This window comes from Felis catus, chromosome B3 (genome assembly GCF_018350175.1).
Source record: "Felis catus isolate Fca126 chromosome B3, F.catus_Fca126_mat1.0, whole genome shotgun sequence".
Taxonomy (NCBI): Eukaryota; Metazoa; Chordata; class Mammalia; order Carnivora; family Felidae; genus Felis; species Felis catus.
Window position 1 is genome coordinate 29,063,874 of NC_058373.1, and position 25,602 is coordinate 29,089,475.

Sequence of the window (25,602 nt, forward strand, 5' to 3'; positions counted from 1 at the left end):
TGCCTATGTCTGCACATGTGGGCTTGGGCTGGGCAAGCCCTGGCCTCTGGCTGTCTGGCCTGAATTCCAGTGGGACACTCATGGGCAGCTCTATATCAATTACAAGTTATCAATAATGCATCTGCTCAGAGTGGCCTAGAAGGCCATTAGCTGGGCCTACTGGCCCTGATGAGCAGCCTTGGAGAAAGTGGTCTACATATGCCCATGGGAAGTTCAGATCAGCCTGGGAAGGAGGGGCTTCCAGCCCCAGCAGAACTCAGGAAGGTTGCCTCATGGGCCCCTTGTGACCTCTGAGACCTTGCTGCCAGAGAGGTAGCTTGAACTCTCCCCCTGCACAGAAGACCACCGTATAATAAGCCAGGGTTGCTTTCTTACCGTCTACAACCAATGGCCCCATGTAAGTACTGAGTTGTTGAGGTCCAGAGTCTGAGCCTAGACTGAAAGCAGAGATAGGGCACAGTGTGTGAGCAGGTACAGGGCTCAGTGTGTAACCATGGTTGGGGCTCACAGTCAGAGCTTAGTGTGTGAGCAGGATCAGGGCTCAGACTATCTCAGCTTTGGGCTAAGATTGGGGCTTGGTCTGAAACCACAGAATTGAGCAGAGCTGATTAGTTTCATTCATTCATTAATTCAACAATAATTATTGCGTGCCTTCTCTACACCAGGCAACAAAACAGTCAAGACCCCTGCTCTTACAGAGATTATATTTTATTAGGGGGGCGAAGGTGGCAGTGCTGTGCTAGAGCCCTCATCCCTGACAGCCACTTGTGTACATGTCTTCCCAATTCTCCATGACATTGTGTTGGTAGTTTGAAATTGGCTATGGTGGAGTATTTACACCACAGAGATTGGCATTAACTACCCATCAGGACTTTTTTCTTTCTTTCTTTCTTTTTCTTTTTCTTTTAACCATCATACCATCACTGCAGTGGGAGGGGAAAACCAAAAGATAGTCCTTAAAGAAAATGATGGAGTGACTACACATATTTGCTTTCTCAAACTCCACTAAAATCATTATTTAAAAAACCATAAACACATAAGAATTAAGAAAGTGTCTCTTTAAGTCCTGTCCATAAGGACAAAGAATATAGAGACTTAAGTGGATTTGAGAAAAATAGTGGATGAGAAAGGGGTAACCGATCTAGCAGAATGGAGAATTTATAATTCAAGTGCCTGCAGAGGATAATGAGGGAAATGGGCTAATTCTGCCCTCAGAACCCTTGAGAGTTTGGGAAGAAAGGAGTGATTGGGAAGCTGACCAAAGGGAGAGGGGTTGGCTAAAAGCCTGTACACACAATATTTGAGCCCCTTAGGCCCCATCCCAATCCTGAACAGCCAGGAGACCACACACCTGCATCCTACAAGAATCATAGAGGTTTTTCCTCTGGAGAAACTGAACCAGAGGGCTCTGCAGGTGGTCCCTGGGTTAGGCAAGGGTCAGAGAAGGGGTACAGGGCTGAAAACGAGGATTAAGTGATAATCCTTCCGTATAATGATGGGACCCTCTGCCCCATTCCCTTGCCCTGCTCCCAGCACAGAGGCTGCCAGAGGCTGATGAGCTCTCTGAAAAACTGAGTGGTCCCAGAGACAAAACCTGTGGACACTGACATTGGGAGGTTGTCCCAACGTCAGCCTCCTACTTGACCACCGTAATGTTAACTAATGCTTTAATTGTGCATTTCATTTACACCAAAAGAAAAATAATAAAATATTAAAATAGATTATAAAATATCAGAAGGTGATAAGTCCAATGCAGAGAATTCAAACAGGCTGGCATGACAAAGTACCTGGGTGGCTGCCTCAGGTGGGGGGGGGTTGGGTCTGAGCGGGGAAGCTGACTATGTGATCTGTGAGCAAACGGCACAGCTGGGGAAGTGGCCTTCAGATCAACACATGCTTGGTGTGTTTAAGGAACTACAAGAAGCCCTGCATCACAGGGAGAGGTAAAGAGAGAAAGGATGAGGCGAAGTAAGCCAGATAGACAGGGCCAGATCATGCACCTGCTTTGTAAGCCAAGGGTAAGGAGTTGAGTTTCCTCCCAGTTGAGATTTGTAGACAAGATGGTGACATGATGTGATCTAGGTTTGGGAGAATCTCTCTGACTTCTTCTGGAGAATAGATGGCAAAAGGCTGTAGAAGTTGCAGTTGCCCAGGTGAGGGCTGGCAGTGGAGGTGGTGGGGGGTGGGGCAGGCAGGCTTGGCGTAGCACTTGGAGGTGGAGCTGGACTTGGGGACAGATTGCATGGTGGGGGAGGGAAGGCAAGGAAACAAAGGAGGTGATTCATTTTTGGCTCCAGCTAAGATGAGATGAAACCACCTGAGGAGTGATTTTCAGATGCAGTGAAGAGTCCTATTCTGACCAAGTTGAGTTGGTGATTCCTGTGACCCAGTTCCATGTTGTTGTCGGGTAGGAGTTGGAGGTGTGAGGCTAACATTACAGGGAGGGGTCAGAGCAGGACACTGAGCATCATGGGCAAGTAGGTAATCTTCTAGGTAGGGAGACCAGGCACTGGGCTTCCCTGGGACTGCCCTCCTCCACCACCACTTGTTTCAGGCTTTGAGAGTTTGTCTGGAGGTTGTGCAGAAGTGATGCAATGTGTTCTTAGGACACTAGGTGGCAGTGAAGGCTCTCCTTGTAGCTGAGCCCACAGCCAGGCCCTTCAACGACAGACGTCAACTTTGTCTTCGCACAGATGGCCCAGAAAGGCCCGAGGATGAACAGCCATTTCAGCCACAAACCCAAGAAGCATCTGGGTTTGTTGGCTTTTCCCAACAACAACAAAAAATAATTAACCAAAATCAAAATGTGTGCAGCTTTTTTCAAAGCCCTTATTTAGTACCCAAGTCCTCAGAGAGATCTAGGGTGTGAGAACCCCTGTTATACAGATAAGGGAACCCAGCCACATGGTCAGGAAGCTACAGAGCCTGGACTAGGGCCCAACCCTTTCTGAACACCTCCTAAAAGAGGAAAGTGGGTGTTGCTGGAAGACAAATGGACAGTCGACAGCCCAGCAAGCAGGTGATGATCCCTGACATCAGGATGGGCTCCCACGGCTGGTTAGGCTGGCCCTGGATGTTGCCAGGTATCCTGTCTTACATTCATCATCAGTATAAGACACCTGAATTAAGGCACACCTGGATCTCACATTTAGGCAAGTAACTAGAACAAGATTCAAACCCGTGTTTTTCGCCTCTCCTTCAGTGCTCTTCCCACAGACCACAGCTGTGTTTCCCCTAATGGCCATGTTGTCTTCACAATGGGGCCAGACTACACAGTATCCCAGAGATGACACACAGGAACGCACTTTATTACTTGGAAAAGACTCCATACACGTCAAAGGCTCTAGCGACTGGTGTCGTTGGAGATTTGTAAGGAAGGCCCCACCCACCCCTCAGGACTCTCAGCGCCAGGCTCCTGGCCCCCGCCCCAGGAGCAAAGCGCCCCTGGCTCCGCCCTCCCGCGCGCAGCCCACCCCCCACAGCCCCTCTCCTCTTGCAGTTTGAGATCCGGCAGCTGCGGGCGCACCTGGCTCAGCAGGACCTGGACCTGGCTGCCGAGCGCGAGGCGGCGCTGCAGGCCCCTCACGTGCTCAGCCAGCCGCGCAGCCGCTACAAGGTGGTGGAGGCCGGCACGTGGGCGGAGGAGACGGCCGCCGAGAGCGTCGTGGAGGAGCTGCAGCCCTCGCAAGGTGAGCCCGCCGGCGGCCCGCCCCCACCCAGGCCTCTGCGCCCAGGATGCTGAGGGCCCAGGATCCTGAGGGCGGGCGAGCCTCCTTGCGGGACTGGTGGGAGGAGGGGCTCACCTCAGGAGGGGGTGCCCCCGGGACGACCTTTCCTAGCCCTGGAGCAAGCGTTTAGTCAGGCTGCCTTGCCCCAACCACGAAGTCATCTCAGTGACTTGCACCCAGTCTATGCCTGTGGGCCGCTGGCGTGCTTTGCATGCATTATTGTCTCCCCATCCCTCACTGCATTAGAAGTAAGACTTACCTATTTTACGGGTGAAATAAAAGTTGTACAAAGGCGCATCACTAATAAATGGCGGAGCTAGGCTTCAAACCAGAGACTTGAGACTTTCCTTCTGGACTACCCTGCCCGCAGGGGCCAGATAGTCAGTCCATCCTTAGGGCCAGTACAGCCCAGAACCTAAGTCTTGGAGGTGGTAACAAATTGGTGGGCAGGAGAGATTAGTGGAGATGGGAGCATGGGGCATGAGTACTGTATAGATGGCCAGCTGTGTTATCTTGAACAGGGAACTTCCTCCTTCTGAGCCTTGGTTGTGCTAGCTGGCAAATGGGAACGGTGCTGAGCTTTCCTCACAGTGTTGTTGTGAGGCTCAGGGAAGTGGGTGCAAGTGGCCTCCAGAGCTGCAGAACAGTCCTGCAAATGTCAGATGATATTGCCTGGTGACACAGCCCTGTCAAGTTTGGACCTTCGCAGGATTTGGGGAGTCTGTGTTCAAATGGACCCAAGTCAGGGATCTACCTCAGCTCAGGGGGCTGGGGAGCCAGGTAGGAGGATGAGCGCCCACGTTAGGGCCCCAAGGGGATCCTAGGAGCTCTCAACACAGACTTCCCTCCCCAGGCACCTTTTGTGTTCCTGTCTGAGTCCTCCCTGCCCTAACTTGTACCTGAAAATGTTATCACTAAAGTGATGGGTAAGGGGTTACGTCACTTTATCAAAAAATTCTTTTAAATATTGACCTCCCCTAATAATTCAGGATACATTTTCAAGTTTACATTTTTTACCTGAAGGTAAGGGAATTAAAAGTTCATCAAATCGCCCCTTCCCCGGAGGGAGGTTTTTACAGTGTGATCTCATTTCATCCTCGCGTCACCTTTCTCTCATATGGAGGAGAAAACTCAGACCCAGAGAAGTTGAAAGAATTTCAGGGTAGAGACACCTGTGTGGCTCAGTCAGTTAAGTGTCTGACTCTTGATTTTGGCTCAGGTCATGATCTCAGGGTTCATGAGATCGAGCCCTGAATTGGGCTTCATGCTAACAGTGCAGAGCCTGCTTGGGATTCTCTCTCTCTCTCTCTCTCTCTCTCTCTCTCTCTCTCTCTCTCTCTCTCTGCCCCTCCCCTGCTGTGTCTCTCTCAAAATAAACAAACAAACATTAAAAAAAAAAAAAGAATTTCACAGAATTACACACTGGAAATGATGGTGCTGAGCTTAGAACCCAGGCTGTGGGGCCCTAAACCCCAGCTTGACCTCGGGCCCACTTCACCTTGGCTTGCCAGGTTCCCCTTGCCAGGACAGCCCAGCAGAGCTGCGTGGGTTGGGAGGCAGGAGGCCAGAGCCTTGGGCTCCACTACTCCCCAGCTCTGTGACTTGAGGCTTCAGTGTTCCCTTCTATAAAGTGCCTCACAGCTCCAGCTCTGCCTGCCTCACAGGTAGCATGAGGAGCTGGTGGATATGAGAAAGCTCTGGAGGCTGTAAGTCACTGTGGACAGGTTTTGTGGAGTGGGATGATTGCTGTTATGATCTTTTAGAGAGAACTTCGGATCTTAGAACTGTAGAAGTCGGGGGCTGGGAGGGACTTCTCTGAGGGAGGGATAGACCTTCAGCTGATGTGTTCATCCCATCTAAAACTCTTGCCAAGAGGCTCCCTGGCCTCAGCTTACCTTCTTTAACAACAGGTGCTCCTGAACGCCCAGGGAAGCCCACACCAACCCAACTTTGAATGGCTCTGTTTATTAGAAAAGAATTCTTTGTTCTGGGCTGAGGTCTGCCCCCCAGCACCTGTCTTTCCTACTTGGCTGCAGCTGTTCTGCATTGGTTTGGTGGATGCCCTCCCAGCTGAGGCACCTTTCATTTTATTTTTTTATTGAAGTCTGTTTGACATACAGTGTTATACTGAGGTGTCATTTCAAAGACTGGCCTCTGAGTGTTTTCTCCTGTGGGGACTGTCACTGCATTCCCACAGCCAACCCTCAGGAGAGAAACTCTCCATGTTCTTGCTGTATCATCTCTCCTTGAACATTCCAGTGTTTTGGTTCCTCTTAGAGTGACATCTAGAACAGAACACAGTTCTTGGGGAGCTGCAAGACCAGGGTGGAGTGCTAAGGGGCCACCCCTGCTTTTTTGTTCTGAACCGAGAACCCTTAGATGTGGCTGCCTGGCCTGAGCTCACAGCTGACCCGGCCCCCCGCCCCGTGTTCCCTGGGAGGCCCCCCCATCCCCGTTCCCTGCTCCCATTCCACTGTGCAGCACTTTACATCCATCTGTGTTGGGCTGTAGCTTCTTTGATTCCTGACTTAACACGTTGGCTGATGGCTGCTTGGGCTGCAGTAACGGTGATGAAGCACGGCAAACTGCTTAACTGTCGGTTTACTGTCTCACGGCTCTCGAGGCTGACGTCTGATATCAAGGTCTTGGCAGGTTGGTTCCTCCTGAGGGCTGTGAGGGTCTCTCCCCTAGCTTCTGGTGGTTTGCTCATAATGCTGGGTGTTCCTTGGCTTCCTCTTCACCTGGCATTCTCCCTGTGTGTGTGTCTGTGTTCACATTTCCTTTTTTATAAGGACCCAAGTCATACTGGGTTGGGGACCCACCCTACTCCAGTATGACATCACCTTAATTAGTGACTTCTGCTTCAGCCTCATTTCCAAATGAGACCCCATTCTGAGGTACTGGGGGTTAGGGCAACGTATGAATTTGGGGGAGACACAACGATTCACCCTCTAACAGGTGGCATACAGACCTTTAATGATCTCGCTTGCCCAGCCTCAACTCCTCCCACTGTCTTCACCTTCACTGTGGGCAAGGGAAACATCTTTTAGCTCTGTGTTCTATGCAGCAGTAGGTCTTGGAACTTTTCCACATGCTGATCACTGGCGGGCCAGGCCTGCCTGCCAAACTTCTCTTCCTCCTTAGAACCCATCTCCAGGTGAGCTCCCAGCCACCACTCTCTCCCCTCTAGACTTCCATGAACTCCCATGAGGCCCCAATCAACTGTGTCGTGTTGCTGTGACCATTTATGTGTGTGTTCCCCCCAAGACTTGTTTATCTCCAGAGCCCACCCAGGCCTGGCCCTCAGCAGGCTCCGTGTAGTGCTTGTTGTGTGAAATGTAATGTGCAAGTCTGTAACTGATCAAAGAACAAAAGAAGGCTTGTGGATGTCACTTGTGCTAATGTGGGTCCTTACAGTGCTCTGAGCTCAGGGGCCATCTGGCAGCAGTGCACTTCAGAAACCCCTCTTGACCTTCAGCTCCCTAGGCTGGTGTTTGTGGAATCCAGAATAAAAGAATATAAGAATATTCTTTTTGCAAGTTCTTTTAGAAGTCAGCAGCTTTTGCCTGCTTGTCTTGCTTCCCAAGGACAGGAGCTTCACAGTCTCCAGCTCATCCCAGGGTCTTCCTCATTGATAAAGCAGAATGAGTCAGAGGAGCAGCTGCTGGGCAGCCAGCCTCCTTCCTCTGCCCACAGTGGTGCTCACAGCCCATCTCGAGGCTGCAGCTCACCTGGGGCTTAGGCCTGCCTGGTTCTGTTGTCTCTTCACATGTGCTCACCTATAAACATCTGAGCTCAGGTGAGCACCTCCAAACAGCCACACATTCTATAGCACCTCTCTATCATCAGGATCCTTAGCTCTCACGATAACAGCATGGCCATTATTGTCCCTGAGCCAGTGACCTCCAGACCCTCAACACCTGATGCCACATTTGGGCCCACAGGGAGTCAAGATCTGGGTTTGGAGAGTCTACAAACAAACCAAGCCTTTGAAATAATCCTACACGTTCTAGGAGTCCTTGCCTCTCCATCCTGCTCCCTCTCTCTGCTGTCCCCATAGTGAACAACTTCCAGGAGGGATGGAGGGTGGCAGAATAAGAAGGGAGAAAGCTGGGTCACACTCGAAGCCCACTCAGGGTAAATTTGATCAGCTGTGTGTCACTAGCCAGGATGTCATGGCATCTGTGCTGACCCTCCTGAGACTAGGAGGTGTCTGAACAAGGCACCCAGGCCTCCCATAGAGATGCCAAACATGTATCCCTGGGAGCAGCTGCAAATGCCCTGCCCATCTATACCTGGAACCCACCCCTGCTCTCCTTTATCTGTTCTGTGACACCCCTACCTCCAATCTCTCTAGACGCACACCTGCCCTGTACCTGCCCCAGTCTATGCCATGCACAGTCCACTCCCCCACAGGCCACTTCTGCCACTTCACTGCCAACCTCCAGAGCCATCAGTAGCAAAGCCAACACTGCTGAAGCAGAGGACAGAAGCTGGGGGGCCAGCAAGTGGCATGTGTGATTCATAGCCTCCAGTGGGCCAGTGAGACAGGGCATCCCCCAGCTGATTTCTCTTTGATCAGGAGCTGTGTCCAGGGAGGGATTTCCATGACATTAGAAATTATGGCCAGACAAGCTAGGGATGCCCTGGGCTACTCTGGAGATGTAGAAAGGGCAGCCTTTGTTGCTAACGATGACCTTCAAGCCAGTGAGGGCTCCGAAGCTCACTGTGTCACAACAGCACACAGACTTTCCAAGGATTAACCTGCAGAAATGAGTGAGAAGTGACAGGAGCCTCTGGAGGGGGCCTTGCTCACTGCGGGAGGGTGGCCCTGAGGGGCAGGAGTGCTGAGTGGTTCCTACAGTCTCAACAGTTGCCAGCAGGTCAGAGCCAGACTAACGCCGACCAGCTTCTGTTTAGACTTGCTCTGGCACAAATCATTTTTAAAACCCAGGCTGCAAAGTTCCAGACTTTGGGGCCTGCCAAGTTCACAGTGCCCCTGTGTAGTCGTTAATACTTCCCTCCCAAATTTATTAGTCTTGAAACTTGCCCATAATTTATGAATTACAGCTACTGGTGGGAGTGCCACAGTTTCACTGTATATCACAAGAAACCTCTGTGTCCCTGTATGCTGCCCCAGCACTCAGAGAAACCCCCACAGAGGTGCACCAGGCCAGGCGGTCCCCCCAGAGGGCCTTCCCTCTGCCAAGCAGCTGGCACCAGGGTGTACCCTTAGGAGAGCAGAGACCTATGTGCTATGGAGACAAGTCGGGGTTTCTGCTGGCCTCCTCACGTGTGTTCCTAGTGGAGTCACTGAGGACCCAGGGAAGCCCCGAGCTGTAGGGCCTCACACAAAATAGTGAGACAGTTGACAGGGCAGAGGGCTAGGGCTAGGGGTTTGTATCTCACCTCAGCCTTGAACAAGTTACTTTACCTCTCTGATCAGGACTGGCTCCATGGCCTGGTGACTTGGTTGGTCATACAGGGGCTCGAACTTGGTTCAGTGCTCTGCTGTGGTCTACTTGAAATCCTTAATGCTTTTTTTTTTTTTAACAGATGTGTAATTGGCATATAGCTTATTAGTTTTGGGTATACTATGTAACGATTAGATATTTGTTGTATATATTGCAAAATGATCATAATAAATCTAGTTAACATCTGTAACCATACATATTTATAAAATTAAAAAAAAATTTAAGTTTATTTATTTTGAGAGAGAGAATAAGCAGGGGAGGAGCAAAGAGAGAGGGAGAGAGAGAATCCCAAGCAGGCTCCATGCAGTCAGCACAGAGCCTGATGTGAGCCTCGATCTCAGGAACTATAAGATCATGACCTGAGCCGAAACCAAGAATCAGACGTTTAACCGACTGAACCCCCCAGACCCCCCAGTTACAAATATTCTTTTTAATGTGATGAGAACTTCTAAGATTTACTTGCTTAACAACTTTCAAATATGCAGTACATTATTAGTAACTATTGTCACTATGCAATACAGCATATCCCCATAACTTATTTATTTTACAATAAAATTTGTACCCTTTGACCCCAATCACCCATTTCGCCAACCCCCACCTCTAACAACTACCAATTTGTTCTCTGTATCTGTGAGCTCAGAGTTTTCTTATTTTTGTTTTGTTTTTAGATTACACATAATTGAGATCATATAGTATTTGTCTTTCTCTCCCTGACTTATTTCACTTAGCATAATGCCCTCAAGGGACATCCATGTTGCAAATGGCGCAATTTCTTTCTTTTTTATAGCTGAAATACTCCAGTGTGTGTGTATCTGTGTGTGTCTGTGTGTATGTACACATGCCACATCTTTATTCATCCACCATTGGACACTTATGTTGTTTCCATGTGTTAGCTATTATAAATAATGCTGTGATGAATGTGAGGGTGCATCTTTTCAAGTTAGTGTTTTCGTTTACTTTGGGTAAATACCCAGGAGTAGAATTCTATGGTAGTTGTATTTTTGATTTTTTGAGAAACCTCCATACTACTTTCCACAGTGGCTATAAAATGTACATTCCCACCAAAACTGTGCAAGTGTTCACTTTTCTTGACATCTTGCCAAAATTACCTCTTGTCTTTTTGCTAATAGCCATTCTAACAAGTATGAGGTGGTATCTCATTGTGGTTTGTAGTCCCCTGATGACGAGTGATGTGGAGCATCTTTTCATGTGTCTGTTGGCCATCTATATATGTTCTTTGGAAAAATGTCTATTCAGATCCTCTGCCCAGCTTTTAACTGGTTTGGTTCTTTCCGCTGTTGAGTTGTATGAGTTCTTTATACGTGGTGGATATTAGCCCCTTATCACATATGATCTGGCTTTTTTTTTTATATGAAATTTATTGACAAATTGGTTTCCATACAACACCCAGTGCTCATCCCAAAAGGTGCCCTCCTCAATACCCATCACCCACCCTCTCCTCCCTCCCACCCCCCATCAACCCTCAGTTTGTTCTCAGTTTTTAAGAGTCTCTTATGCTTTGGCTCTCTCCCACTCTAACCTGTTTTTTTTTTCCTTCCCCTACCCCATGGGTTCCTGTTAATTTCTCAGGGTCCACATAAGAGTGAAACCATATGGTATCTGTCTTTCTCTGTATGGCTTATTTCACTTAGCATCACACTCTCCAGTTCCATCCACGTTGCTACAAAAGGCCAGATTTCATTTTTTCTCATTGCCACGTAGTACTCCATTGTGTATATAAACCACAATTTCTTTATCCATTCATCAGTTGATGGACATTTAGGCTCTTTCCATAATTTGGCTATTGTTGAGAGTGCTGCTATGAACATTGGGGTACAAGTGGCCCTATGCATCAGTACTCCTGTATCCCTTGGATAAATTCCTAGCAGTGCTATTGCTGGGTCATAGGGTAGGTCTATTTTTAATTTTCTGAGGAACCTCCACACTGCTTTCCAGAGCGGCTGCACCAATTTGCATTCCCACCAACAGTGCAAGAGGGTTCCCGTTTCTCCACATCCTCGCCAGCATCTATAGTCTCCTGATTTGTTCATTTTGGCCACTCTGACTGGCGTGAGGTGATACCTGAGTGTGGTTTTGATTTGTATTTCCCTGATAAGGAGCGACGCTGAACATCTTTTCATGTGCCTGTTGGCCATCCGGATGTCTTCTTTAGAGAAGTGTCTATTCATGTTTTCTGCCCATTTCTTCACTGGGTTATTTGTTTTTCGGGTGTGGAGTTTGGTGAGCTCTTTATAGATTTTGGATACTAGCCCTTTGTCCGATATGTCATTTGCGAATATCTTTTCCCATTCCGTTGGTTGCCTTTTAGTTTTGTTGGTTGTTTCCTTTGCTGTGCAGAAGCTTTTTATCTTCATAAGGTCCCAGTAATTCACTTTTGCTTTTAATTCCCTTGCCTTTGGGGATGTGTCGAGTAAGAGATTGCTACGGCTTAGGTCAGAGAGGTCTTTTCCTGCTTTCTCCTCTAAGGTTTTGATGGTTTCCTGTCTCACATTCAGGTCCTTTATCCATTTTGAGTTTATTTTTGTGAATGGTGTGAGAAAGTGGTCTAGTTTCAACCTTCTGCATGTTGCTGTCCAGTTCTCCCAGCACCATTTGTTAAAGAGTCTGTCTTTTTTCCATTGGATGTTCTTTCCTGCTTTGTCAAAGATGAGTTGGCCATACGTTTGTGGGTCTAGTTCTGGGGTTTCTATTCTATTCCATTGGTCTATGTGTCTGTTTTTGTGCCATGATCTGGCTTTTTGAACAAGGGACCCCAAAATCCTGCTCGTCCTGTCTCTGAGCCCCAGTTTTTCCAGAATGAGGACAGTAGCAGAAGCACATCTTCTCTGCAAAGGATTGGGCTTTTGGTCACAGGCACAGCTCTAGTGTATGGTACACAGCAGGTGCCCAGTGAATGTCCGTGCCTCCTTCTATGAGGGCTGCCGAGTCAGGGACCAGGAGCCCCAAACCAGGAATCAGGGCTTCCCTATGGACTTTGGGGCCTGTGTCTGCACAGGATGTATGGATGTGGGGTCCTGGGACCCTGCCCCACAGCACCCACTCTCACCCCTTCCAGGAGGCCCAGCTGACTCAACCTCAGCCTTTCTTTCAACCTCAGTCTTGCCAGGCAAGTTGGGGCTCCACCCCAAGGGCAAACACACATAATGAGCGTTGCCATGGCCAGCACTCGAAGGGCTTTGGGAGGATTAGCCCGGATGCATTTTCAGAATGTTTACACCCCAGGAAGAAAGGTGCCAGGTGGCCAAGAGCAGCTGCTGCAGCTGCCTCAGAAGCCTCAAGACTTTGGGGTTGGTAGGGAACGCCATGGGCCAGGGGTTCAGAAAGGTGAGGGACATCCCAGGGCTAGACTTGACATTCATTATCTCACTAAATCTTACAGCTTCCCAGCAGGTTGGTGTTTCTCATCCCCATTTCACCTGTGAGGAAGCTGAGGCTCAGAGTGCCTAGGGATTTGCCTGAGACCACAAGGTGGCTGTTTTGTCCTGGAGCCTGTGTTTGTGCCCACCCTTCTTTCCAGCCCCTCCAGGGGCAGCCAGCTCAGTCCTCCCATGGGGTGGTTCCTCCATGGCCCTAGGGCCCCTTGGGGCCAAATCAAAAGAAACTCTGGGGCAGGAGATTATTCTTAGGTGGAAGGTGGGCAGCCCCTCGTGTAGAGGATGAATGGTGGCCTGTTCCTGGCCACAAGCATCTGTGTCTACCTCCTCTCCTTTTCCCAAGTTCCCAGTCACCCAACAGTCTCTAGTCTCCAGGCAGGGATCAGGGACAAGGAGAGAGGCTGTGTGCTGAACAGTGAGAGAGAATCCCAGAGGGGGAGGTCCTGGGAGGTCCTGCAGGCCCCCAGACACAGTCATCTGTCCAGTCAACACTATTGGACGCTGGCATATGGCAAGACTCATGCTAAGTGCTAGAGAGATGCTGAAGAAAATGTGGCCCCTGTGTGGGTCAGGATGGAACCCCAGCCCAAGTGGTCAGTTCTGGAGAAGAAGGCCTGCTTAAAGCAGAGAGCAGGCATGAACAGTGTCAGCATTGCTAGAGGAGTCCAGCAGGCCTCGCTTTCAGATCTGTATCTTAAAGCTCATCCTGAGGCCTCTGTGTGGGAATAGAGGGAGCAAATGCAGACTGGACAAACCTCCAGTGGCCACCTGGGCCCTAGGTTTTGTCAGGCATATTCATGCAGCTAGCCATCCCATTCATTAAACCCAAGACATGACAAGAGTCCAAAGGGGAAAGCACGACATCTGACCTATGGCTAGACCACAGGACCATAACAGAGGGCATCAGGGGTCCCTCGAATAGTCACAGACTTGGTAGGAGTCGGGTGAGGAAAGAGAAAGCACTGAGAAGTGGCCAGTCTCCCAGCCTGGGTGGGCAAAGAAACCATTCACCAAGATGGAGGTGGAGGGAGAAACAGTTCTATTTGGGACATGTTGAATCAGAAGTAGCTAGAGGTCATTCAGACGAAGTTGGCCAGTTGCCAGATCAGTCAGAAGTTCGAGAGAGACATCAGGGCTACAATTCACCTAGCCTAGATTGTGTTTTCCAATGGCTTGGATGAAGATGTGGCAACCTCAAACAGTCAACACTGAGATAGGAGAAAGATCTAATACCTTGGACTGAACCAACATTAACAGTTCTCTGGGGTGCCTGCATGGCTTAGTTGATTAAGTCAACTCCAACTCTTGGTTTCCGATCAGGTCATGATCTCACAGTTCATGGGTTCGAGCCCCACATCAGGCTCCATGCTGACAGCATGGAGCCTGCTTGGGATTCTCTCTCTCTCCCTTTCTTTCTGTCCCTTCCCTGCTCTCTCGCTGTCTCTCTCTCTCTCTCTCTCTCTCTCTCTCCTCTCTTTCTGCCCCTCCCCCACTCTCTCTCTCTAAATAAATAAGTAAACTTTAAAAAAAAAAAAAGTCCTCCTCAGCAGGCTGCACCTCTGTACTGACATTTGCCTGGGATGAGAAACAGGAATCCTCCATGGGGGTTACACAGCCAAGTGTGGTAAGGGTTTGGCCTGGCCCCAGTTACTGCAGAGAAGCCTTGGGTGTCTCGTGAGTCAGTGGAGTAGGGCGGTTGCTGCACCCACTTGGAAAATGTCAGACTGCATTAGGGGAGTAATCCCGCCAGATTTTAGGAAGGACCAGTCTATTAAGTAATCCTGGCCTTGCAGGGCAGTGGCCAGGATTAAAGGATCTCGGTGTGTGTAGTGCCAAACCCCAAGGTGTGGAGCTATGAAGGCACAGTGAATGCTCCCTCCCTTCCCCTCCTCCACCTGTTTTGGTCACATCTGTAACCCCTAGTGAAGCCTTCAGAGTGGAAAGGCTGGAAAACTGGGGAGGGGTAGAAAATGGACAGTGGTTTCCCAGAGGAGACTTCTCAGGAGGGCCTTTTAAGTGTTTAAGTGTTGGATGGTCTGTCACCATCACATAGACGGTGAGGAGCAGTGGGCTTAGCCTTGGTACCTGTGAAAGACAGGACTAGGGTCTGCAAGGCTTGATTAAATGGAGATTGGCTGTTTGACCAAGGAATGGACATCCTGGTAAGGCCCCGCCTGTGCTCCTCAGAGGCCAGGACTCCTGGCCTCAGTACCCAGCACAGGGTCCAGCACACTGTGATCCTACTGAGCACAAATCCTAACTGTCCACAGCTGACTGTTAGAGCTCCTCAACAAAGAGGTAGGCCCTCCCTTCCCCAGGTGTGCAGGCCATGGAGGGGAGAGCCCCCCATCAGGAGGTAGTGAGGTGATAGCCCAGATGCCTCTGGTCCCTTCCCACACTGCTCTCTCACCGCTGGGTGCTTTAGAGCTGGCAGAGGTTTTGGAAGCCATCTAGCCCAGCAACATCACAATCTGCAAGGGCCTCACCCGCCCCTGGTGGTACAGATGAAGAAACTGAGGACCAGAGAGAGGATGTGACCTCAGGCTCCTGTGGCAGTGGCATGCCCCAGGACAAGACCCAGGATCTGGGTTTTGGGTTTGTTTGTTACAATTTGTTTATACAATGTTACATTAGTTTCAAGCGTACAACAGTGATTTAACAAGTTTATTATGCTGTGCTCACCACAAGTGTGGCTACCATCTGTCACCATACAATGCTATTACGATACCATTGACAACATCTCCCATGCTCTACCTTTCATTCCTGGGACTTACTCCATAACCAGAAGCCTGTATCTCCCACTCCTCTTCAACCATTTTGCCTATCTCCCCACCACCTCCCATCTGGCAGCCATCAGTCAGTCTCCATATGTACAGATCTGTTTCCACTGTTTATTCTTTGTTTTCTAGATTCCACATGTAAGTGAAATTATATGGTATTTGTCTTTCTCTGACTTATTTAGCATAAGGCCCTCTAGTTCTGTCCATGTTGCCTTAAATGGCATGATCTCATCCTTTTTTATGACTCAGTAATATTTCTCTCTGTGTGTGTACACCACATCTTCTTTATCTGTTCTTTTATCAGTGGACACTTAGGGTACTTCCACATCTTGGCTTTTGCAAATAATGCTGTAGTAAACATAGGGATGCATATATCTTTTCAAATTCGTGTCTTCATTTTCTCTGGGTAAATACCCACTGGTAGAATTCCATGGTCTTTCTATTTTTAATTCTTTGAGGAACCTCCGTATTGTCTCCCACAGTGGCTGTACCAGTTTGCATTCCCACCAACAGTGCAAGAGAGGGTTCCTCTTTCTCCATATCCTTGCCAACACCTCTTATTTCTTGTGTTGTTGATTTTAGCCATTCTGACAGGTGTGAGGTAACAGCTCATTGTAATTTTGATTTGCGTTTCTCTGATGGGGAGTGATGTTGAGCATCTTTTCATGTGTCTGTTGGCCAGCTATATTTCTTCTTTGAAAACAATGTCTGTTCAGGTCCACTGCCCATTTTTTAATTAGTTTGGTTTTTTTTACTGCTGAGTTGTAGGAGTTCTTTATATATTTTGGGTTTTAGCCCTTTATCGAATATGATTTGCAGATAACTTCTCTCATTCAGTAAGAAAGTGGTCCAGTTTCATTCTGCATGTAGCTGTCCATGTAATTTTCTAGGGTCTGGGTTTTTCTTCATCACCCCAGGCCACCTTCTGTGTGTAACTCCCTTAGGATGAATTTTCACAGGTCTGCAGATATTTTAGCCGAGTTCATAGTTCTGCCCATGTCACAAGGCCCCTGCAGCCATGGCGCAAAGGAAGGGACCCTAACCTCCTGTCTGGCCCAATAGGCCTGGGGGACCCCCTCCTGTCACTGCTTGCCGGGAGCAGCCACACCAGCCACCACCTACTTCCCAGGGTGACCTGCAGGGCTAGACAGCATTTACAACATAAATTATAAAGAGCCATGGAGAATTGTATTGCTGTCTGATTCTGAGGGAGCATTGCTGGCTGATCCTGGAACAGGGCCTAAAGCGAGACTCCCTCGGGCCCCTCCCTCAGCTGAGGCATTGATGCAAAACACACCTCTCACCACAGGCATTTAAAGATCAAAAGAGGCCAAAAAAGCTTCTAAGAGCCAGGTCTGCCTGTGCTCACAGACTTCCAGCATCAGGACAGATTGGCCTTAGCAGTGATTTCAGGTGTGCCCAGGAAGGCAGCCGTAGAAAGCATCTGGTCCACTCACCTGTAGACCACGGCTCCTAGGAGAAGCACCTAGGGGTGTGGACTCCCTCAGACGTCCATAGGAGAGGAAGAACTAGACTTCTGTGTGTTGAAGGCCTTAGTGTGCCTGACCCCACTGGAGAAATTCGACATTCGTTAGCTTGCTTAATCTCCTTAACAGATAAGGGAACAGAGGCTCAGAGAGGACCATTTGGCTAAAATGTGGTAGGTCGAGGTTTGAAATCAGGTCTGATTCTCATAGGTCCTTGTAGGACCCTAGGACCCAGGGGAGACCACGGTTGCTAATGGAGCATACCCTGAGCTCAGCTGACAAGTTACCAAACTGAGTCAAAGATCATCTTGTTACTCTCCAAACCATGCCAGGTCCCTCCTGATTATCACTTGACTCTGATCCCTCCTTTCTGTCCCATCAGGCACCACTTCCCTCCCCAGGACCTGTCAGCCTCACCTGGGCATCGTCTCTGGTCTCCTTGCCTAAATCCTGGCACCTTCTGAACCACTCACCCCACAACCTTGGGAGTGAGTCACACCTGACCGCATTCAAACTTTCATGTGGTTCTTCACTGCCCTCATAAGAAGGCCAAGCTCCTTGGGATGGCTTTTGGGGTCTCCAGTCATCTGCTTGTCCTCCCATTCTCAGGCCACTCTGAATTTCTCACCTTTCCTCTCTCCCATTCCCTCTTCATTCCTATCAGGATGATGAACCACCATTTCTTTGAGATCCTGATCCCATGTCATCTCCTTTGATCTGAACAGCTTTATACCTTGTCATGCATTATTCATGCAGTAACTATTTACTGAGCACTCACCCTGTACTAGGTAGTGGGGAAGCGCAGCCCCTGGTCCATCCCTGTACTGCATGGGAGACTAGGTACTCAGATAGATGAGCCAAGGGGATGTCATCAGTGATCAGCCTCTGCAGCTGTCTGTGTGTGGCCACTTGCAGGGCTTTGAGACTTTTGTACTGAGGATGGCATTTCCGGTCACCCTGAGAACCTCAGGTAGACTCAGAGACTTAGGCCATCCAGGCAGGGAAAACCCTGAGGAACTGTTTCCACACTCCTCATCTCAGAGATGGGGAAACTGAAGACAGAGAAGGAAAGGGCCCTGCCTGTGTCACACATCAAGCCAGATGCTTCATGAGGACCTGGGTCCCTGATACCCAGGCCAGCCCAGCCTTGGCGAAGAGCCCCACTGAGGATTGGAAAGCAGCAGAGAGCCTCTGGGAGACAACGCCTTCTCTCATGGTGATGGGTAGGGGCTTTAGTACTGGGGGAGGGACATGAACTGGCCACAGCCTGGCGAGCCACCACACTCACCTTTCTCTGTCCTCTGCATAGATGCCGCAGTGAAAGATGACATGAACAGCTACATCAGTCAGTACTACAATGGGCCCAGCAGTGGTGAGTCTGTGTCCAGGGCCGATCTGCACATACCAGAACCTCTCTGTGGCCCCACGCAACCCCTAATGTTGAGAGTGGGGACAACTCGGCCTGGCGTGCCCATCTCCTGTTGCCTGTGAACCATAACTGCAGGCAGAGTTCAAAGACCTGGAGCTTTAACTCCCAGCCAAGTCCAGCACCCAGCTATGGATGTCAAGGGTGGAGTACTCTGTGATTACCAATGAGGGCTGCATGTGGGACCCTCATATGAAAGGGGGGCTGGAGGTTAGAAATCTGAGTGACCTCAGTGCCTCTCAACCTGAGACCCTTTCAGCATGATCATGATGGGGGTGAGGTATTTGGGCTTGAGGAGCAACAGGTGTGGGGCATGTCCTTGCTCCAGTTACGTTTCATTCTTGCACTTGAAAGAAGTTTCAGGGGAGCCTAGTGGTTTCCACTTACGGGAAAGGTTGAGTTTTAAAATAATACGCAGGCCTATTGCTTCTCAGCCTTTTGGCTAAGATCAAGTGTAAAATAATACGCAGGCCTTCAGTGTCTTGTTTCTCCTTAGCCAGTGTCTTAAACCTTATAGTTTGTATTTCACAGCCTTCAAATCCTTATATATTCCATTGTAAGACTAGAATGTTACATTGTGTGACATGTATAATGCATTGGATTTTTTTCTTCTCTATAATTTAGCCCCCTCAAGATCTCTCTTCTCCCTCTCTTTTTCAAAGCTTCATCCAATCTGCTGATTTCAAACACCATCATCTCTAGCTCAGACCTCTCACCCAGTGCACTCACCCCACAACTTTGGGGAGAGAGACCTTGCCCTCACTGTGCCTGCCCACTATAATTTGGCCCCTGGATACTTTTCACTTAAAGACCTTCTGAAGTGTCCTCTGTCCTCCCCCTGCAATGCTTCCTTCAGGGATGAATCAGTCTTCTGAAGACACAGCTCTGATCATGTCACTCTCAGACTAGCCCCAGTTAAAACTTTGAATGACTCCCCCTGACCATGAAACCCAAATTCCTTGTCCTGGCACCTCATGCCTTCTGAGTTAGGATGTTGGCATTAATAACCCCAGCAGCACTGTGGTTTAACTAAATCAACAAAGGTCCATGGCAGATCATCCAGGTACTCTGCTCCCAGGTTGTCATCTTTCCTTCAGCACCCAGTGGGCAGAACAGCTACCATCTATTCTAGAGCATTGCTGACTGCCAGGCAGAGCAACAGCCGTTTACCGTTTATATAGATGCCACAGATCAGTTCTCACAGATAATTGACCAGTGCGTGTCCCAGGTCCACACGAGTTCACCAAGACGAGGGCAGGGCATAATCCTCCCTCAGGGCAGGCCAGCAAACATTGGGAAATTGGACCACAGACCAACCCCCCCTACCCCCCCAGCAGAGCCCAGGCACACTCACTGTCCACCATTCCGGTCAGAGCCACCCGCATCAGGGCCTGCAGAGGTGTGGCATAGGGAGAAGTGTTACCAGCATCCCCTCCTTTCTTGCAGACAGTGGTGTTCCAGAGCCAGCTGTGTGTGTAGTCACCACAGCTGCCATCGATGTCCACCAGCCCAACGTCTCCTCTGACCTCTTCTCAGTCGATGTGCCCCTGAAGCTCAGCAGCAATGGCACCCGTGCAAGTGCCACCTCCGAGAGCGCCTCCCGCTCTGCTCACAGCTCCGTCACCCGGGCCCAGAGCAACAGCAGCCAGACACTGGGCTCTTCCACAGACTGTAGTACCGCCCGTGAGGAGCCGTCCTCAGAGCCCAGCCCCTCTCCTCAGCCACTGCCTCTACCACCCCAGCAGCAGATGGCAGAGGCCACGGTCCAGGACCTGCTGTCCTCCCTATCAGAGGACCCCTGCCCATCCCAGAGGGCCTTGGACCCAGCCCCTGTCACCTGGCCCAGCCCAGCGGGCTCGGCCCAAACCAGCCCCGAGCTGGAGCACAGGGTAAGTCTTTTCAACCAGAAGAATCAGGAGGGCTTCACTGTCTTTCAGATCAAGCCTGTCATCCACTTCCAGCCTGCTGCACCCCTGCTGGAGGAGAAATTCAGATCTTTGGAATCCAAAGAGCAAAAGTTGCACAGGGTCCCTGAAGCCTAGAGCCTCCAGTTGGGCTGCGTGGGAGGAGGAGGGAGAGCTATCTGGATGCTCTCCTAGAGCCCCAGAGGCAACCAGGGGCATCACTCAAGGCCCGGGAGCCCACCTGGCCTCCCTCAGGGTGCTGCCTGCCTCCAGGGAGGTGTCACCAGGCCAGGAGGCCACATGCCTCAGACCTCAAAGCCCAGAGCTGGCGCCTCCTCTGGCCCTGCTCAGGGGAGGGTGGTGCTCATGGCTGGGGTCTTTTTAAACCATTTTTACAAAAACCAGCCTGTGGCCCAGCTTCAGCAGGGTAGAGCGCAGGGGCAGCCCAGCCTCTTCCGTTGCCTTTGTTCCTGGCGCCCACCCCGGACCCTTGGGAACAGCACTGTGAGCAGGGGCTATCTAGCCCCACCCCCAAGCCGTCTTTTCTGGGAATCCTGGGTGGAGCCAACACAATCATACAAAGACCACCATCTGAGCCTATTTCATTCATCCTCATTCTCTCATTCGGCATGAGCATTTCTGAGTCTTTTCCAGACAAGTCTAGTTTTCACCTTCATAGGACATAATGAGATGAATCTGGAGGTGGGTGGGAGGGTCACTGGGGGGGGTGGGGGGACAGCTGTTTTCCAATCTTGGCTTTAATAATAAAAACCAACTGCACTGAGACTTCTGGTTGGCAGAGGTTTTCCTTTGCAATTGCTAGCCCAGGTGAAGAAGCATGAGTGGGTTTGGGTTGGCCTGGCCTGGTGTAAAGCCACCCAGGTAGGCCCAAGCCGCACCCAGCAGCTCTTGAGGCCTCTACAGAGTGGAAGGAGCCCTGGACCCCAGGCAGGAAGCTCTCACACTGCCTGGCTGTGTGACTGCACTGGTCTCTTCCCGCTCCTTCATCTCCCCACCAAAACAGAGCTTGGAATTTTGCCTTCCTTGCTGACAACACCAGTTCCCACACCCAGTTCCCTGACCCAGGTCTCCATTCCTTGGGTACCTCAAACTCCAAAGGTCCACAACTGAGTGCAGTATCTTGCCTGAAGCCTGCTGTTACTCCCAAGTTCCCAGCCAGGGCACCATCATCTACCCAGCTATTACCATGCATGGCATGGGCATCATTGGCTCCCTCCTCATCCCTCACAAGCAGTGGTAAATCCTGGCCATTCTGCCCTTCAAAGCACCTGCCCTAAACCCCATCACAGCCTTGCTGAGGCCCAGGCGCCACCACTGGTTCCACATTCCACTAGTGGGTCCTTCCAGGCTGATGAGCCTGGTGCGTGTCTCCCTCGCTGAAAAGCCTCCAAGGAATTCTGTGTTTATAACCGCTATGTTTTGTTTTATATGTACACCAAAGGGAAGACTTAATTCCAAGGGCTCCCATTGCCCCAGCTGAACTTCTCAGTGTGTTCATAGCCCCTTCCACTTACCTGTCCTTCTGGCTACCCTCCCAACCTGTTCTTTGTCCCCTCCACCTTTAGGTGGTTCTCACTGTATCTCACTAGTCCCTCACTATAGTTCAGGGTGTCCTCAGGACTTCTGTGTCCTCATGTGGACTCATCATGATAGTGCAGTGATCCCATGGCTGGGTCAGCATCTGCTTCCCTGCCTGCCTCCCCTTGGTCCTCAAAAACAGGGATCAGGCCTGGGTCCCATTAGAACCCCAGAACTGTGCATAAAAGGCCACAAGCTTGGGCAGAGCCACTTGGGAAAGATGGCTAAATTGTAAGGTATGACCACATGCAGGCAAAGAGCATCCGCTTGATTCCTGGGGAGATGAGCAGTGTCCACTTGAGCCATTTGGGGGGAGTAATCTGAGGCATTCTGAGTGGCTAGCAATGTCATTACAGTTTCCGTTACTGAGCTCTTCACTAGGGCCTCTACTGGAGCTCCTTTAAGCCTTCCAACAATCCTGTGAGGCCAGTATACTAGCCCTGTTACACAGATGAAAGAAACTGAGGTTCAGATAGGTTTAAGAGACTTTCCTGAGGTCAGACACTAATAAGAGAGGCACTGAACCTGGAGCCCAAATCCACCTGGTAGTGTGTTGAGTGCTAAGGCTCCCAGCTTTCAGAGCTTTTGGAAGCAAAGTGGTACTCTCAGCTTTTGTCACATAATGGGTGGAGGGTATTACATGATTTATAATCTCTAGGGCAGGAGCCATAAGGGTCTGTAATTAGTGGTCTGCACCTGCTGGACTAGAAACAGCTACAGTCCTCAGCCAAACCCAGCTTTTAGGGTACCCCAACAGGTGGTGGAGCCTGCCCTGCACCAGAGGTGAGACCCCACTCCTAGCCAGCACTCGCCTCTGCTCTGGACTTCTACTCCAGAGAAAACCACAGGACAGGGAGGAGAGCAATGGGGTAAGATGCTAGGCAAGTGGCACCTGCTCTCTGCTTCAGTTTCCCCATCTAGAAATGGGGTTTACAGAAGAGCTCTACTTTTGAAAGCTGATTTCTTAGGGAATTTGCAAACTGCTGTGAGGTGAAAGTCTGCCTGAGCACTCAATGTTGGCCTCATGCCTGAACGGGCAGTACCGGTGTTAGCATTGGGCCAATTAAAACTGAGGACAGGGGCGCCTGGGTGGCTCAGTGGTTAAGCGGCCGACTTCGGCTCAGGCATGATCTCGCGGTCCGTGAGTTCGAGCCCCGCATCAGGCTCTGTGCTGACAGCTCAGAGCCTGGAGTCTGCTTTGGACTCTGTGTCTCCCTCTTTCTGACCCTCCCCCATTCATGGTCTGTCTCTCTCTGTCTCAAAAATAAACAAATGTTAAAAAAATTTTTTTAAATAAATAAATAAAACTGAGGACAGAGATACCAAGAGGAGGTCCTCTCAGAGGACAGAGCCCACAATCATAGCATTAGAGGGTGCACACGGATGGAGGAAGCCACTTGCTTGCCTGGGGACAGGCATGGGGTGGAGTCCCAAGGCCTGGAATGCAGGAGGAGGAGGGTAAAAGCTTTGGCTTTCACTGCTCCCCTGGGTGCCATAGCCCAGAGTTATGGTTGGTGGGCAGCTGGGGGTCAGTGGAGATGGAGCCTGAGCACTCCCTGGGAGGTTTGCAGCTCTGGGAAATGGTTTCCCCTTACTCATCCACCCTTTCACAGAGCCCACTCTGGTGCCCTCCCAGAAGGAAATAGAGCTTAGGTAAGAGCCACTGTCTCTTATGAGCCAATGAGGGGGTGATAACAATAATGGCTCCCATTGATTCACTTCCTGTTGTCACAGGTGCTCTCTGCCACCTTCCCTCTTTATCACAATCTGCAAAGTGGCATTCTTTTCCTTGCTTTCCAGAGGAAACAACAGGCACAGAATGATGGATTAAATGACTTGCCCAAGGGCACACAGCTAAGTGGTAAACTAGTGGCAGGATTCAAACCCAGGTATATCTCAGTCAGATGTCATGCCGGATATGCTGGATTGAGCTTCCTGGAATTAAACTGGGTGTCAATAAGAGAGCAGTAGCTAGGGGCACTGGGGTGGCTCAGTCAGTTAAGCCTCCGACTCTAGATTTCCATTCAGGTCATGATCTCACTGTCTTGAGATAGAGCCTGCTTAAGATTCTCTCTCTCTCTCTCTCTCTCTCTCTCTCTCTCTCTCTCTCTTTCCCCCTCTGCCCCTCCCAGGCTCACACACTCTTGCACTTTCTTTAAAAAGAAAGAAGGAAAAAGGGGGTGGGGGAGAAGCAGGAGATAGAAATCTGGACTCAGCCCCCCAGGCCATTCATCAGCCCACATGGCCCTCTCAGTCTAGAGGTACCAGCCCACTGTGTCTGCAGAGTGCCATGGTCCCTTTTGCAGAGCCAGCCTCCCTGCTCAGCCTTTCCACCGTAGCTGGAGATGAGCCAATCCTGCGGCCGGGATGCCACCCTGACAAGAGGACAAGGCTCAGAGCTAGCAGGGCTACTGAGCAGCTCACAGCAGAGCTGGGCCAGAGCCCTGCAGACCTGGTTCAAAGTCTGCCCAGGACAGGAGAGCTGTAAGGCCCTCCCCCACTGAAGAACGTACCGGCCCCTTGCCTGCCAGCTCAGTGCAATGCATCCAACCCAAGCCTTGGCTTTTCAGATCAAGTCCACAACTGTGGGGATTTTCATAGATCCTGCATGGTCAGAGGCTAGTGGTCTGGAATTCTCTTTAGTGTGGTGGGTATTCATTCCATCCATGACCCTCAGTTCAGGAACTTCTATCTCACTCCAAGACAGCTCTTGACAGAAGCTCTTGTTCTGGTGTTGCCTCCATGCTCCTCTCTGATGCAACTTCCTCATCTCTAAAGAGAAAGACTAAGAATGGAAGCTCTACTCTCTGAGCTACAGAGAGCCTCAAATAAGGTCCAAGGAAGCCTTCTTAAAAGAGTTTCTTACTAACCAGTCAACAGGATACTTGTGTAGAGTTGCTTAACAAGGACACCCAACAACTCTAGGGGCTGGCATGGTTAACTCCAACTTTTGAATGGACTTCTCAAGACTGGAGAGAAGTCAGGATCACTCCACCTCCATCCTTCACCTCAGGTACTGTTCTGCATCTAGAGTGTGTCTAAGCCCAGGCAGTTGGATTCTCAATCCAGCACTGTTTCCAGTTACACGGCTCCAAGTGAATCCCTGGACCCACTTCCTCCCCCTGTACAACAGGAATAATAACTCCCAGCCTCCCTGCCCCCATGAGGGTTGCTGGGATAGCTAATGACATAATGGAAGGGAAAGCCCTTTGAGAATGTGTCAAGGGAGACACAAACAGAAACCATCTTTATTAATAATAGATGTCTGGGGTGTTGCACTGCCTGCCCATGTTCAGCACTTCTGGGGAAAGCTGTGCAGGAGATGCTCAGTTGTTTCATTTGCTGCAGCAGCTAGTGTGGTGTATGGAGGTATATGGGTGGTGACAGGGTATGAGCCCTGCCCCCCAGCCCCATTGCCAGCCAAGGCACTGTCTGCTCCTACAGAGCTCATCCCTGCTCTCATATCCCCAACAGTTCCTTTGTAGGTAATGCCTTGGAGTCACCCTGAGTTAGCTAAGAGAGCACTGTTGTTCCCCAGACAGGAAGCACCTTATCTGCCTTTCCTCCCCCTTTTCCAGTACAAGCTAAAAGCCTGTTTTTCCAACATAAACTGAGCAAGGATTTTTTTTTTTTTCGCTCCAGTGCTGAAAAGTTTGGTAGTGTCTCCTGGTGAATAGTTAATTCAATTATCCAAATAAAATGATGGAACATTTGCTGAATTTACTACACGCTACCAAAGAGACCACGCTAGCATAATCTTATGCAGAGCCCTAGGCTACAGCATAGGGGAGCAGACTGTTCATCTTGAA

General features: G+C 50.1%; 1 protein-coding gene across 2 annotated transcripts in view; it reads left to right on the top strand.

The window, feature by feature from the left end:
* Nucleotides 1-20,901, top strand: part of TMEM266 (transmembrane protein 266) — a 125,880-nt gene extending 104,979 nt beyond the window's left edge. For both annotated transcript variants that reach the window (XM_011282990.4, XM_045058980.1), the window contains 3 exons: nt 3,500-3,689; nt 18,174-18,236; nt 19,737-20,901. In XM_011282990.4, the coding sequence (XP_011281292.1) occupies nt 3,500-3,689; nt 18,174-18,236; nt 19,737-20,332 (849 nt within the window). In that variant the 3' untranslated portion in view covers nt 20,333-20,901. The remainder of the gene's footprint in view (nt 1-3,499; nt 3,690-18,173; nt 18,237-19,736) is intronic.
* Nucleotides 20,902-25,602: the final 4,701 nt, after the last annotated feature.